The sequence below is a fragment of the Melopsittacus undulatus genome, chromosome 1, assembly GCF_012275295.1.
Source record: "Melopsittacus undulatus isolate bMelUnd1 chromosome 1, bMelUnd1.mat.Z, whole genome shotgun sequence".
NCBI lineage: Eukaryota > Metazoa > Chordata > Aves > Psittaciformes > Psittaculidae > Melopsittacus > Melopsittacus undulatus.
This window is the reverse complement of record NC_047527.1, coordinates 92110993-92124188: the sequence shown is the minus strand read 5'-3', so window position 1 is coordinate 92124188 and position 13196 is coordinate 92110993. Positions and strand designations below refer to the sequence as shown.

The window sequence follows — 13196 nt, the reverse complement described above, 5'->3', positions numbered from 1 at the left end:
CTGCCATGACATAAGCAATAAGAAGCAGCACTGTAATGAAAGAAGTGCAGGATGCAGGCGCTGGGAGCAGCCTCTGGGTATCCTCTGTGGGTAACTGCACCCACAGAGGGGGGGTCAGATCAGAGGCAGGGGCTGGGTGGGACTACAGTGTGGTGGGACTTACTTTTCAGGCCTCCCCATGTCAGGATATGCATTTTAGGGACCTCTTCGTCTGTTTAGCTGGTAATTTAAGGCATTCAAAGGGACAAAAATGTGTAAAATCTCAGGTTGACTGAAAAGGACTAGAGTGATTCAAAGTTGCTGGGCAAGGGTGGAGAGAAGGCTGGATGAAAGCTGTTGGTGTCTTGTTTCTGCAGAAAAACAAGCTAAAACCATGCTGCCTCATAAAAACTGTGGAGACTATAAGCCACCCAAGTTGTGTTAGCAAAACAGCATATGGGAGTTTGGTCAGTGAATGTGTGACCTGCAAATACCCGAAAAACATCCAGATTTTCAGGCCTGCCAGAGCATAACTTATCTACGTGAGACTCCGCAGTAGGGAAACGTCGTGAGAGAGCCGCGCTGCCTCAGTAGCTGATCCATCCTCCATCCATCCCCATCAGCCTCACACCCTGTAACAGGGAGGGAGCTCTGTCAGCTGTTCCATAGGGAAACGGCGAGGGAGGAGCCGAGCGAGGGCCGGCCCCGCCGCAAACGGGGGCGGGACGTGCGGCGCCGCACGACTAGGCCGCACAGCCGCGGCCGGTCACGGCGCTGAGGTAAGTGCCCTCGGGCGGGACAAGGCCTCCGCGCCGGGGGACGGAGTCGCGTCGGGGAGGAGGCGGCGGTCACCGCCGCCTCCTCCCCGACGCGACTCCGTCCCCTGCGCCGTTCTCCTTCGCCCTTCTGCAGGCACCTGTCGGGGTTGTTGTATTCTTAAGCCGCGGTCGGACTGTGGGAGGTGCTTTGGCATGGGACGGCAAAATTGTCAAGTTAAATGTTGTAGGAAGCCTGCGGCCGGGTGTTGTGGGGCGTTAGCGAATGTGTTCTTGGAGCAGAATGAACATCTTGGGTTCTTAACTGGAAGCGAAAGATCATCCCATTCTCAGGATCTCCTGTTTGAGATGTCTGGGGTTTGCAGCACAAGGAAGGGAAGCTGAAGGTGCAAGAGAAAACTGTGATGAATAATCCTTGTGCCTGTTTTTTATGGAGAAACCCTTGCAGAAATATGCTCCCTCAGTGGGCTGCTTGTGATTCCCTTATTTCTCCCCAGGTGAAGTACTTCCGAGGGATGCTGATGAGTCTCTTTCAGTTTACCGCTAGAAGGTTGGCTTCCCAAGCATATTGTGGACTTAAGGCTGCTTCTTCAAAGAAACATAAGTTTTGTGTGGAAATGGCTCGTCCTAGTTCAAGTAAGGCATCCGTGTGTTTCCTTGCCTACCCTGGACAAGTTTTTAAGCTAGATTTTAAATTCTAGAAGGTTTTGCTTAATAGGTGAAATCTGTAGCTTAGTTCAGAATGCTTAGAACAGCTTGAACTTCACTTCCTCCCCCATCTCCACCTTTCCTGGCTCCTAAAATTCATCTCTTATGTTTGCATTCCGAATAGTTCCCCAAACCCTTGCATAGCTGCAGTCAACAGGCTGGAGACATGGGCTAACATAAACCTCATGAAGTTCAGCAAATGGAAATGCCAAGTCCTGCATTAGAACAACCTTAAGCACCAGGACAGTCTGGTGTTGATCAGCGGGAAAGCAGCTTGGTGGAAGAGGCTCTGAGGGTCCTGATGTGGGCCAAGTTGACTGTAAGCCAGCGATAAGCCCTTGGGGCAACAAAGGTGTCTTGGGATGTACTCAGCAGAGCATCTCCATCAGGCTGTGAGAGGTGATCCTTGCCTTCTGCTCAGCATGGTCAGACACACCTGGAGGGCTAGATCCAATGCTGGGCTCCCCAGTATGACAAAGACATGGGCAAACTGGAGAGAGTCCATCAAAGGGCTCTGAAGATGATTTGAGTATCTGAGATATGAGGATAGGCTGGGGGGGAGATGAGGCTGCTCAGCCTTTAGGATACCAGGCTCAGGGGCATCTTATCAGTGCATAAAAACACATGATGGGAGGGAATGAAGACAAAGCTGGACTCTTCTCAAGTAGTGCCCAGTGGCAGGACATGAGATAAGGGACAAAAAGCACACAAGATTCCATCTGAACACAAAGAAATACTGCTTTTTGCTATGAGGGTGGTCAAACATGGGAATGGGTTGTGCAGAGAGGTCATAGTCTCCATCCTTGGGGACACTCAGACTCCACCAAACTGGACATGGTCCTGCTGTGCCTGACCTTGCTTGAGCAGGGTGTTGGGCAGTCTCCAGAGGTCCCTTTCACCTCAGCTGTTCTTTGATTCTAAACTATGTTGCTTTAAAATTAATATCTGAGGTAAGCTGGGAGAGAGGGGGGTTTTGCCTCCCTGTAACTAACCTGTTCCTTTTTAATGTTGTTTTGACCCATAGAAAAATGCAAAGGAAATTTCCCGTCTTCTTTCCCAAGTAACTTTACCTTGCAGGGGAAAAGAGGGGGGAATGTACATTCAAAAATAGAAAATACAATTGCAAACCTAGAAAATGGCCAAGATACCTCAGCAGGAAAAGTGTTTTTCCGAATGCCATTAATTTTGAAGGTGATATTTTGTAACTAAGTGTAGATTTTTTTTTCATCTTGGGAGCTTGCCTTAGTGAGGAAGGAAACAGTTCCTGGGTGGCTGTGGCAACAGTTGTTATCAAGGTAGCAGTAACTCTGTGGTTTAATTTAAGGCTCTGTCTTTCAAATATTGAGTGTATTCATAGTTTAATACATGTTGCCCTCCGAGGCTTGCTCATACATGTTTTTGAGGATCTCCAGGAATTTCCCTTCAAATTCTAATATGGAGAAACTCAGAAACAAATCAGTATTCTACACTTAAAGTACTGAGAGATGTATGTGGAACCCATCTCTAGGTGTGTCAGTGTGCCAGCAGTGTCTCTATGGCTTCTTAAATAAAAGTACAAGCATTTGAGCAGCTGTTTGTTTTCCTTCCCTGCACATAGATATGGCTGATTTTCGAGAGGTGTTTGCCAAAGCGAAGCACATAGTCATCATCACAGGAGCTGGTGTTAGTGCAGAGAGTGGAGTCCCAACCTTCAGAGGGGCTGGAGGTTTCTGGAGGAAGTGGCAAGCCCAGGTACGTACTGGTGGCATGTGTCTGCGCAGCTCCGGTACAATACCTGTTGGGTGGGTGATGGTGAAGGGTCAGGGGAAGCTGGGCACCTTAGAGGGTGGAAGTACTGCACAGAATACACCCATATCTGCAGCTGTCCCCTGTGCCGTGGGGGCTGCTTTGTGCAGCTGCTTCTCTGTCCTTATCAGTTGTTTGGGAAAAACAGTGCTCTTCAGACAACTCTGGGTCTTTCTACCATCCTTGTTGCCTTGCAGCTTAGCTGTGTGGTCATCTTTCAACACTCTCTATTTTCCTACCTCGTTTCCTACTTCCTGTTTTAAACTTAAGAACGTTTTGCCAAAATAACAAAGGACAGAACCAGCGATAGTGACTAGTTGTTTTTCATTAAATCTTGGTTTATTGTCATACTCTTTAAAAATGTTTTAGGATGTTTTTTATTGTCTGGGGGCAGTGCTCCTCACAGTCTTTAACTCTTCAACAAGCTTCTGTCTCTTGCTGGTGTGACCTTGCAGTGTTGGGAGCCACTGGGGTGAGAGAGGAGGCCAAAGCAGATGCTGTGGGGTGGAGGGGTGCAGTGGCAAGCACCTGTGTGAGTTGCATAGGTGCCTCAGGCATCTGACCCTGCATGCTGGTGCAGGTGTTTCATGTAACTGCTACACTGTCAGTAAATGTTGCCTCAAATGTTTATCTTGTTGGCTTTCTTTAAGTTTCTTAATGCAGCACTCAAAGATTTGATGTGGTTAAAAAGGGGTCAAATATAGGAGGTTTTCAAGATGGTTTGAATCTAAAGATGCATTTTTTCTTTCAGTGACTGTCCAAATAAAGCATGCATGTCTATAAATGCCTCATTCTTCTGCAGCAGAAATCTTGCTTTCAGCATTTTTATATCAGCAGAATTGCATGTTGTAGCATTAGACTGAGATACTCATTTTAAAAAGAAGATAAGGCAAAGTTAAAGTTACTGTGAAAAGTACAGCTTGTCTTTTATGTGTTGGTAAACTCTAAGACATTAGACTTTGGTTTTGACAATGGCTATAATTTGGCTTGTGTTACACTTAAGGCAGAAAAGAAGTTGCTAGCAAAGGAAATATATCCACATAATGCTGGGTTTTATGGCTGCTGTGAAAAAGAGAGTTTTGAACTCTAAAAGTTGTGTGCATTGAAATACCTTCCTTTGTGCTGCACTACACTCTTAATAGTTTGGTGGGGCAGCACAGAATAAGGTCTGGATGTGCTGTGTAAAACCATGTACCACACTGTTGATACTGGTTACTTCCTCATTTGATAAAACTTGTCATCCCTATAAGGGCTATTGAAGTATATTCTCATCAACTGCATCTGGTTATAAATAATTCTCTTCTGATAACCTTGTTGTGCTGGGAGCAGTGTAAGTGGCAGGAATCTAGCTGGTTTCACCTGGGGAGGGCATTTTCTTGCCCTTTCGCTGGTAGCATGACTTGTAGTGTCTTTTCCAGGAGCTGGCTACTCCAGAGGCTTTTGCACGAAACCCTTCTCGTGTGTGGGAGTTTTATCACTACCGCCGGGAGGTGATGTTGAGTAAACACCCAAACCCTGCACATATTGCCATTGCAGAGTGTGAAAAGCGACTGAGCAAGCAAGGACGGAGCGTTGTGGTCATTACTCAGAATATTGATGAACTACATAGAAAGGCAGGCACAAAGCACCTCTTAGAAATCCATGGTAAGAATCAGCTTACCTGTCTGCTTATGGGCCAGCAAACCTGGGGGGGAGAAAAGAGAGCAGGATAAGTACTGGGAGAAAAGAAACTTGCCTTTAAAATGGTAATAACTTGCACAAAGTTATTTACTGTAACACCATGTTCTGTTTTGGAAGTTGTTTTGGGTACTTCATATGCATTGGGCATAATTTAATTTTGACTGAGTTATAGTTTTAGAGGGACTGTTTCTCTTCGCTGTGGCCTTTCAGCTGAAGGGCCTGTGTTTTGTCTCTTTGCTGGGTCTGGCCTATGCTTAACAGTGGTACTGGTCACCTTGGGTTGCTGAACAAAAGCATGTGTTTGCACTGTGTAAATAATCTCCTTCATAATGCTGGCAGGTTTCGACACTTGGCTGTTACATTCATGTAGTGTTACCCAAGTTACTCACGAGGTGTAGTCTTCAAAGTCAAATAAAGGCCATACAGGATAAACACAACCACTTGTGCACACAGCCGTGCCCCAGACGAGTTGTTAGATCCCTGATGTTTTTTCTTGGTGTTTTTCAGGTAGTTTATTTAAAACTCGATGCACCAAATGTGGAAATATATCTGCGAATTACAAGAGTCCAATATGCCCCGCTTTGGCTGGGAAAGGGTAATTAATACATCTGCTTTTAAACTGCATTTTCTACTTTGTCTGCTGTTAAGTATGTTTTAATTAGAAGACTTTCAGGTGGTCTGAAACTCTTGTTTTGGACATCAGCGAATTGTACTCTTTGAGAATGTGTGTTTTCTGCCATCCTCTTCACCTCACAGGTTTTTTATTAAATCAGATGCTTATTCCTTAAATCGGACCACCATCACTCGATACATATATTGTCCTCTTCTTTGTCTAGCACCTAGCAGTTTTTGTCCTTCGGCTCCTCATTAAGATTCTCATAATTGCAGGCCTCAAAATAAAGATGTAATAAACAATTGGGAGGGAGGTGTCAGTTCCCAGGATTTCTGTAATTTCAAAAGGTGCAGAAAAATCCTTCAGTCACCTTTTTCTAGCCATCTTCTTGCTTTCACCTCTAAAAAAAAAGGGGGAGAGGCATATGGTCACAGATTTTTAGGTATTTTCCCTGTGCATTTCACCAGACCTTTAGGTAGTTACTTAAATGTTTGTTGTGCCCCTGTCAGAGTTTGACCAGCTTAGGACAGTTGCTTAGCTCTGGAATAATCCTGGATAAACACCTGCTTCCCCTGTGTGTGGTATGGTAGGGTTGTGGTAGGTGTTGAAGTTGGCTGAAGTTGCAAAGATTTCTTGATTGGAGAGTGTGCTTTAGAGAATACTGAGGTTTTATTAATGTACAAAATGCATTTTGTATGGCTGAATATGTATTGTGATTTTGTAACTTCAGGGCCCCAGATCCTGACACAGAGGATGCTGCAATTCCAGTTGAAGAGCTTCCTCAGTACGTGAGGACTAATTTGTATTTTTCTGTTACCTTTTTATGCTTTGTTGTGCATCTCAAAGGCTTGTGTTTCTGTTTGTGTAGTTTTGGAAGGACATGGAGACTTTCTCCAGGAGAAAAAGGCGTGTGACTTTTCCTCAGAGAACTGATCTAAAGTCAGGGGAGACAACAGAGAACAGGAGTGTGCACTGGAAGTTTACTGTGATGCTAAAGGCATGGCATGTTTGTGTACTTGAGCATCAAGCTAAAACATGCCTAAATTCATGGGGCTTGTAGTAAGTGGAGACATAGTAGAATTAAAGTAAGAAACTAAGTGCTGCACAGTAAACATTTCGCTACCTTGTGGGTCCTGCCTGCCATTAGGCAATCTGGAGCACTGTGCTCAGGCACAGTCACAGCATAGTCCTTTGCAGGCATTAAATGTGCCATGGTGCTCTTTTATAACAGCTGCAGATGCAAGAGACCACCATGTTTTTCATCTGGTTCCTAAGGAAAAGTAGCTAACACAATACCTCTGTCAGTTCACTTTCTCCTTAAAAGCCCATTGGCCAGTTTGTTAAAGTCGATGGAGGCTGAGGTCCCTAGCACATACTATGTTTCAAGTTTTGTGCATTTTCAGGCACTGAGTAAGGGGCTGATACCACTAAGTATTTGAGTTGCACAACTGTTCAGCAACATGTTCCACCTGGCCAGGCAGCACGTGGGTATTTCCAGCATATTTGTGGCACAGCATCAGCTGCCTTCTGCCCAACACACAGTAGAGGAGGGTGTGGGGAAGGCTGTGAAAGAGAGAAGTGGAGGATCAAAGGCAGGTAAATGTGCCCAAATGAGAATGAAAACAACTACGTGTAATCTTGTTCCTTTTTCAAACAGGTGTGAGGAGGATGGCTGCAATGGGCTCCTCCGTCCCCACGTTGTGTGGTTTGGTGAAACCCTGGATCCTGACATTCTCACTGCGGTGGAGAAGGAACTTGATATTTGTGACCTCTGCTTGGTAGTGAGTGACACACTTGTTACCTGGCCTCTCAACCAATGGGGAAGCTACACTAAAGGGGTTGCACCACCTGGGTAAAGGGGTTGCATGCACGCTTCCCCGAGGAAACTAAAAGCCCCTGAGGGATTCTCTGGTATCAAGTGCGAAACTTTAAAAGGCCATGAAGTCTGAAAACGTACATATACTACTCAGAAATCAGCAGGTTCAGCATGCGGGCATCGTGCTCAGCGGGCACCTGCCATCTGCATTCAGTACACACAAGCGTTAGAGGTTCAAGTGTTAAGAGGTTTGGTAATATTGTTTAGCTGTTAAATTTCTGAAAGAGTGAAAATTATTATGATTATTTTGATGTTCAGCTAAGAAAAAGGTGACAAAATGTGGTAAGAAGCTAGCTACCTTAACGTTACCACAAGCTGCTTTCTTTTGTGAGATGGTTTACGTGCTCACTGGTTCCAGCTCACTGACCCAAACACTTACTTGGAATATTGTGTACCATTCACAGACTAACCCTAAGTAACAGAAGGAACATCTTGTTTTGTTTTCCTGAACACAAAGTCCTTCCAGTTATAATCTGCAAACAGGTTTCTTTGGGTTACATCAGAGAAACCACTCCCAATTCTGCTACATGTGCTGTGGCACTAAATACAGATACTGATTTGGCTTCATTTCTGTAGGGATCTTCATGCTTTGGTGGTTTTGCACATCCAGTGTTCTGAGAAGGGTCATCACCTTGTGGGTTGGTTTGGTTTTGCCTGTTTAAATGCTGGCCTGCTACACTCATCGTTTTTCCCCTGTTCCTGCAGGTCGGAACCTCCTCTGTGGTGTACCCTGCTGCGATGTTTGCCCCACAAGTATCTGCTAGAGGAGTGCCAGTTGCAGAGTTTAACATGGAAGCTACTCCTGCTACAGACAGATTCAGGTAAAGCTGTTAAGTTTTAAACTAGCAAACTTTAGTCCCCTGCATCTTCACTCTTTTGAACTGCTAAAATGCTTAGCAAAATTTTAAACAAACATGATCGAGGTTTTTTCCCCTGTGTTTAAGAAATACTATTTTCTTCTAATAAGTAAAAAGAGGTGATTGCTCTAAAAGTAAGAAGAGGTTAATTGGTAGAATTAACACTTAAGTAAGTTCTTGCACTTCTTACAGAGCAGTTGTGTCTGTCCCATCCCAGGCAGTACTCAAGGCTAGCTTGGACCTGGCTTTGAGCAACCTTCTCTAGTGGGAGGTGTTCCTGCCTGTGGCAGGGGGTTGGAACTGCATGAGCTTTAAGGCCCCTTCCAACCCAAACCAGTCTATGAAGACACAACTGTACATTTCTAAGTGTGAAGCTGAAGTTTGTCCCTGTGTCCTGTAAGTCCCTCTCCCTAAGCAGCAGGGCTAACTCGCTACCTGCTTGTCAAACGCACCCGGGCTGCCAGAAGCAAGCAGCGTGCCGCTGGTAGTGCCTGCCCCTTCAACCGGCTGCTTCCTTCCAGGTTCCACTTCTCGGGCCCCTGTGGGACCACTCTGCCGCCAGCGCTGGCTCGCCACGAGACGGAAATCACCTCTTGAGCACCTCGGAGCACCCGGAGGGGAAGCGCCACGTGTGGGAGCGGCGGCCCGGGCCTGGGAGGCGGCGGCGGGTCACGCCGTACTGCCCCATCCCTGCTCCCCACCGCAATAAACGCAAGGCCGGGCCCGGTCCGGCCCGGCTCGGGCTCCGCCACTACCGGTCGTACCTCAGCGAGTCCTCAGTGTGTGCGCGTGGGCGGCTGGAGGGGAGGGGCCGCTTGCAGCGGAGAGCACTTCCGGGGCGTAGGTCAGTCGGGAGGTGTGGGGGTCATGGCGCGGCTGCAGAAGGGGGTTGCGGTCAGGCGCGGGGTTCCCCCCGCGGCCCTGGGCCCGAGCTCCTCGGAGGATGAGGCGGACGAGGCCCCGCAGGAGCTGTCCTTTGGCGTGGCGAAGGAGGCGGCCGAGACCGAGCGGAGGCTCGTGGGGGAGGCGGCCCGGAGGTACCGACACCCGCGCGCGGGCCCTCATCTCTTCCCGTCCCTTTCCCCACCCTGAGCCCGCACTGACGGCGCCTCCCGCCCCCCCGCAGGCATCGGGAGCTGCTGAAGGAGAAGCGGCGGCGGCGGCAGGAGTTGTTTGCGGAGCAGAAGGTACCGCGCACCCCCCGCCCGCAGCCCTCGGGCGCAGCCCCTCCCCGACCCGCTAACAGCTCTCTTCTCCCCGCAGAAGCGGAAGCTGCTCCCCGAGGCCGTGCTGCAGGAGCTGGCCGCTGCGCCGCCCGCACGGTGAGCGGCGACGTGAGGCGGTGGGTGGGTGCTGGGGTGCCGGCCCATAGTGTGGCCCCGCCGGGACCTGGCGTTAGGGGGAGGACGAGGTAGAAATGGGGCTTAAGGGGGCTCTAAGGGTGGGTTGGAGGAGTAACGCGTTGCCTTGTCTCCTCCACAGACCCGAGAAGAAGGCTGCGGCAGCTAACCCAGGTATACTAGTGCCTGTCCTGCTACTGCCTGGCACCTCGGGACTTTGTTTTAGAGCTGCCGTAGGAGAAGTGCCTCTTGAAGTCTGAAATGTCAACAGGCTGGACAGGCAGAACGGTGTTGCCAAGGGAAAACGTGGAAAAAAAGTCGTATTTAATCTGATTCCTGCGCTATTTACAGAAGTTGTTTGCTGTACGATGGTTTCAGTTAAAATAGCCCGTGGTGTTTAGGAGATAGCAGGCAGGTGTTATAGAAAAAGGATTACCAGAGGGAGATTAATATTTAGCCTTTAAGTTATAAAGGCTGTTCCTGGATAGAATAGTTCATCACATTGATAGTTCTTTACATATCATACTATGATTTAACAGCATCTAAAAAAATCAGGTGACTTTTTTTTCAACTTCTGAACTAGAAAATCGAACATCTGGAGGATATGGTTTAGTGTGAGGTGTCCCTGCCCATGGCAGGGGGGTTGGAACTAGATGATCTTGAGGTCCTTTCCAATCCTAACTATTCTGTGATTCCATGATTCCTGACTGCTGTTTTGTTGCCCTCTTCACCTGTACTTCAAAATACTTTCAAGTTTTGGGCTGTTTTTAAACAACTCTTTCATCCATACTCACATAGTTACATAGCTGGGTGGTGTAGCTGCTACTTTTTTTCTATTTTATTATTATTTTTAAAAAGATCTGTTGGCACAAACAAAAGATGAGCTCAGGATGATGCTCTGAACACTCAGTAACCATAGTACTTAATGGTGAGAGTGAAGCTGAGACTGGACTCCCCTTTGTTACTCATAGCTGTTGTGCTGCATTCAGTATTTGTCCTGATGAATCCTGTTCTGTGGTGTTAAGGAAGTTAAGGTATGCCAAGGAAGGGGAAAGCTGGCTGGCAGTACTCTGGGTGGCTCCCCTGAGGCATGCTGCTTCTCTTTGCTCTCACAGCCCTTCTGTGATGGCTGGGCTTTCTAGCTAACTGCTCAGGGCTGCTGAAAAATGCCTACTCGAGTTACCTAGAGACCTCTTATTTTCTGCAGCCTAATAATAGTTGTTTCAGTCCTGTCCCTCTTTCACTTGCAGCTCGTGATTCATAATTGGGAAATTTTCTATTCAATTTACCTTAGGTAAACACCGTGGAGGTGGGGCTGTGAAGCAGAAACAAGGGCAGGTCCAAAGGCAAGGCCAAGTCAAAAAGCTGGTGAAGAAAGACAAGCAAAAGCAAAGAAAGGGCACCAGGTACACTGAGAGAGGATCCAGGGTGGCTGTGTCTGTCCCCGTCTCAGTGTGGCACCTCTGCCTGCTCTTGCTCTGTCACTATATGGCTGTGCTCTCGTCTTCATTTGATGTTTCCCCTGCTCTTCCTCTGAAAGCATGTGCTAAAAGCACCTTTAATATACTTCTGATACAGCATGCATGTACGATGTGTATATATAATCTAGAATATATATTTTTACCTATTACATATATATATATGCTGTGACATAACTGGGCAGTCGTAAGCACATTAGCACTAGGCATTGTATTCTGTGCTGCTATAGATCTGGTTGTTGAGCACTAAATTCCTGCATTTCAGTCTTTCCCCTTTTCCTCTTTGTCACTTTGTCCTTGTAGAGGAATTGCACTGGCTCCTGGAGAGACTGGTTCAAGACTCTAAAGGGACAGTGTGGGGCACGTAAAGGCAGATGGTGACAGGTTGAGGGTCTCGGTCCATTGTTTTATTTTCCTAATTACAGCTACTAAGCATCAAGAAACCACCACGAGGCAGTGTTGTGCCCAAGTAGCAAAGCCCTGGCTAGTAGCATGTCTGTTGTCTGGGTTAACTACACTGCAGGGATTTACAGCTCTTTTGTTTAACTAGGTCAACAGGAAACTATATAGCTGTGTGCTTAAAAGACCAGAGTTTGACAGGCCTGCAGCAACAGCTGGCCAAAGACTTTATAAACACTCAGCTCTACGGACCACATACCAACCGGGCACAGCGTAAGCAGTTTTCCTTCAGTGGGTCTGCAGCTGAATTTCTCTAGGCTAAACTTGGTAATTAACACTCATCTCTGTTTCAGCAAATGAATTTTTTTCCCTTGAAAACAAGAAAAACCCAGTTAAAAAAGCTGCAGTTCAGTTTGTGGACAAAGCATGGGGTGAGTATAAAAAGCCACAGTAGGTACTACTTCTTACATAGGTGGTGTTAAAGTACCCTAAAAAAAACAAAACACCCTTCCCATGTAGGAAGGGTCTATCTTGCTACCTTCTAACTAACTCCAAAGAAGCAGACAGCAAGGGAGAAGGGTAGGATGTCGTTGCAGCCTCACTGGCTAGATGGGCCCTCCTCGAGGAAGGGCATGTAAGACACGACTTGAAAAAATTACCTGAGTTTTGGTACATTAAAAAACAGTGTATGGGCCTGGAGCCATGTTTGCTTGATAAATGCTAATTGTTAAAACCTCTGAGCTGTTGGAGGTCATTTCAGGTATGTGTAAAACTTAAAGTAGAAATGCTTCCACATGAAGACAGGGAATTAGCACCTACTTATCATTAAAAAGAAATGACAGAGACATGAGTGGGGACAGGCAGGGGACCTCAGTCAGTTCCAGCCACCCACCCGCAGCCCATGAGGCTTGTGAGCACTGGAGGCAAAAATTACTGGTCTGTAATAGGTAGCATCTGCATTTCATTTGTGTTTCAGAAGTGAAAGCAGTGCTAGACCCTGAAGGAGACTGGTGCCCCTGGCCAGCTGTTGAATGTAAAATATGAGAAAGCTTTCCAGTCAGTTCTGTTCTGAACTACTGCAGTAATCACTGGACAGCTGCTTCTCCAGTAGGGGGGGCTAAGAAAATGGTAACTAACAGCTTTTTATTCTTTTAAGAGCAAGAAAAAAAGCAAAAAGCAGCAAGGTTTAGAAGACGCTGGCTCTCAACCCATCTTAAAATGTGAGTATGAAGACAGCTTTTTCAGAAGATGCAACCAGGGACTTTTATTGGAAGTTAGCCTCTCAACCCAACAGAGGTGTTTTTCTCCCTCACTGCTCCATCATGACTTCACTCTGAAGGCACCAACCTTCACAACACAGTGCCTGAACTGACCTCCCTGTTCTCTTTCCCTCCCCCTGTCTGAAGGGGAAGCTAAGGAACAGCTGGGCATGTGCAGTGACTCTGCTTCAGATTGATTTACAACAGCAGGAGGTACTACCAGCCTCGGAGAGCTGCCTCCATGAGGCAGTTCCTTTGTAGAGAATAAAAAGATGAACAGTGTTGTACTTACTGCTTTGGATCCTGCATTTCTTACAGCAATGATTCTTGCTTCACTTCTCTAGAGAAAGGCTGTCCCCTAGCACCAGTCATTAAGCCAGCTCATGTAGCAGGCCACTGCTGTCCAGCCTGATGGTCAAACTGAAGGAAGGCTTTTTTGCCCATCT

The 13196-nt window shown here is 47.0% G+C and overlaps 2 protein-coding genes across 3 annotated transcripts; both read left to right on the top strand.

The window, feature by feature from the left end:
• The first annotated feature begins 708 nt into the window (after positions 1–708).
• Positions 709–9028, top strand: SIRT5 (sirtuin 5). Of its 2 annotated transcripts, none has more exons than XM_034060971.1 (9): positions 709–758; positions 1253–1391; positions 3061–3194; positions 4667–4892; positions 5436–5523; positions 6272–6325; positions 7199–7322; positions 8123–8238; positions 8796–9028. In XM_034060971.1, exons 2-9 carry the CDS (start codon positions 1271–1273, stop codon positions 8869–8871), a joined length of 939 nt encoding a protein of 312 aa, XP_033916862.1. In that variant the 5' UTR covers positions 709–758; positions 1253–1270; the 3' UTR covers positions 8872–9028. The 2 variants fall into 2 exon arrangements, with proteins under 2 accessions (XP_033916862.1, XP_005149934.3); XM_005149877.3 differs by lacking the exon at positions 709–758 and adding an exon at positions 876–1141.
• NOL7 (nucleolar protein 7) lies at positions 8873–13042 on the top strand. The gene is made up of 8 exons (XM_031049653.2): positions 8873–9311; positions 9401–9461; positions 9538–9596; positions 9757–9788; positions 10909–11020; positions 11643–11764; positions 11845–11922; positions 12648–13042. The coding sequence occupies exons 1-8, from the start codon at positions 9142–9144 to the stop codon at positions 12713–12715; spliced, it is 702 nt and encodes a 233-aa protein (XP_030905513.2). The 5' UTR covers positions 8873–9141; the 3' UTR covers positions 12716–13042.
• The last annotated feature ends 154 nt before the right edge of the window (positions 13043–13196 follow it).